The sequence below is a fragment of the Sycon ciliatum genome, chromosome 8 (genome assembly GCF_964019385.1).
Source record: "Sycon ciliatum chromosome 8, ocSycCili1.1, whole genome shotgun sequence".
NCBI lineage: Eukaryota > Metazoa > Porifera > Calcarea > Leucosolenida > Sycettidae > Sycon > Sycon ciliatum.
The window spans coordinates 14674530-14676877 of NC_088650.1; the positions used below are offsets into that span (position 1 = coordinate 14674530).

Here is a 2348-nt window from a genome sequence, read left to right on the forward strand (position 1 = left end):
TGATTGCGGAAAGAACGTCGACCTTCATCTATCGGCCATCATGGGTCACCTCCGCTGCAGGCTGTCATTCTGCCTTATGCGATGGGCAGTCACCTGGTTGTGTGGTTCGAGATCATCGTACCGCCGCAACAGATGAACTTCACGACTTTGTGCCGGTTGAGAGCAGGAATGGTACTTCACAGACATTATGATAATTATAATGTCTGTGAAGTATTATGCTGAACCATGATAATGAATTCTTGAGTTTTTGGACATTGCCGCTCCATCTATGTTTTCACATCTCTATTTCAAGTACTACAATGTAGTAACAATAGGTTCCTAATCTCTGTAATCATTTCAACCAGCGAAGAGGCCGTGGTCATTCAAAGGCGGCTCACCATTCACTAACACGCCTCGCCATGTCTGTGATACTGAACAACACATTCATGGAATCATGGCGATCTAACGAGCCTTTCTCGCGACTCCTACAGACTGGAGCATGTCTACACAGCGAGAAAGGCTCGTCACAATCATATTGATCACCATGACTTCTCAGAGGCGTGTTTGGTGACCCGCCTTTGATTCGAATGACCATGTCTAGACTGTTCATGTCCTCTTCGCTCGTTGAAATGATTACAGACCCAGTCATGACTACGTGCGATCGATCAGTCTGCAGCAAATGAGTAGGTGCGGTGGACAGAATCAGCTGTCCACCGCACCAGAACGGCAGAAGGTCATACATGTATACTGCAGTATCAGGTGCTAGCATGCTGTCGAGAATCAATGAACGCCTGGTAGCTGTTGTAGCGCTAGCTGCCTTCCGCAAACAAAATAATTACTTGGCCTGGGCCGGCAGGCGTGTTCCACTCGTCGACGAAGAGTAGTCATGACTAGTGTAGTCTACAACTGAGAACACTGTATTTTTAATAAAAGTAAGCGAAGGGCTTGCTCGATGACCAGAAATACCTAGTCCTAGTGCCAGTAGTGGTACAGTTGCAAAGGAGTAAGACTTGTCTTCGTATTCGTTTTGGCAATTGCCGGCAAAGTGCTCGATCCACAAAGTGCAGAGCCTACAGTTGTACTGCAGTTGTCGACCCATGAAACGCTGCTAAACAGAAGATTATTTTTGTTTTCAAAAAGTACTTAGAGGGAATAGGGCAAGCCGCGGATATGGAGCCACTTGGGACCCGACGAACTGCTTCCGTCATGCACTCAGTGCGCTTGTTGTTGCTGCTAGTTGCTGTCAAGTGCTGCTGTGTGGTAAAGGCTCAAACATCAGCGCCAGGTTGGTTGAATTATTTTACTATTGAACAGTTTGCCCTTCGCTCTCAACTTGCGGCTATGAGCTTGTAGTCTCCCGCCGTGTGTGAAAGATAGCAAGGCAGTATGACATAATCATAATGATACATGTACTGGCATACATTGGACGCGTTCCCATTGCACATTCTGGACTCAAAGTTTTATAATCCTCGAGTGACAAGGATGAACGGATTGCGGTTGTGTAAACGAACGACTGGAACTTACTTCCCATACATTTTAATCGTGCCATACCACATCATGTAAGACCGTAGTAGGTCATGTGGAATCTCGTACACCATCACGCGCATGTGGACCCAGCATTGCGTTCGTAAGCGGAGTGCATAAATTTCGGCGGAAGAATTAGAAATTCCACTCTCTCTCCTTCTTTCTTCAGAAGCGACGGAATTGGATTCCGTCTCGATTCCGACGATGGAATTGTGTGTAATAGAACGTGTCCATAGATTGAAAAAAAAGACAAAAAGAAAATTATATCGTGTCCGTTCCCGAACATAGATAATAGACGGATAAGAAGATCTATAGTACTGTCGGGCGCCGAAGAAGGAACGAACAGGCTAGAATTTCACCCAGCACTGCATGTGGGTATATACACCGTGTCTGGACTGCGCATAGACTGTAGCATATGAAAATAAGAACAGTCTACCTGTACGCTACGAGCCTGAACCCGGCCAGTTCTTTCGGCGGACAACACTGCGGCACTGTGAACACGCTACAGTGGACTCCTGGCTGATCTAACGAACACCATTGAGTAGGATAATTAGCTCTTTTTAGCCGAAGTTCGTTATAACTAGTGGTGTGCACGGGTAGTCGGGTACCCGTGCTACCCGTGAGGACATCGGGTAGACGAGTACCGAGTCGTACCCAAAAACCCGAAGTCGCAGATGACATCATGTAGAAAGAGAGAGAGAGGTCTGCAGTGCACGTGTAATAACTCACGCATGTCTACCCAGTGTGTAAGGGAAGGGGCCGGTGTGCATTGTGGTCTTACCATGGAAACATTACCCGATCGGTACCGTACCCGTGCTACCCGTGGAAAACTACCCGGACCCGAT

At 47.2% G+C, this 2348-nt stretch overlaps 1 protein-coding gene across 3 annotated transcripts in view; it reads left to right on the forward strand.

Moving 5' to 3' along the window:
• The first annotated feature begins 812 nt into the window (after positions 1 to 812).
• The window catches only part of LOC135823782 (uncharacterized), an 11421-nt gene continuing 9885 nt past the window's right edge, over positions 813 to 2348 (forward strand). For 2 of the 3 annotated variants that reach the window (XM_065336624.1, XM_065336626.1), the window contains exon 1: positions 815 to 1264. In XM_065336624.1, the coding sequence (XP_065192696.1) occupies positions 1150 to 1264 (115 nt within the window). In that variant the 5' untranslated portion in view covers positions 815 to 1149. Of the gene's footprint in view, positions 1265 to 2348 lie in introns of all 3 variants that reach the window. The other variant, XM_065336625.1, reaches the window with a different exon arrangement.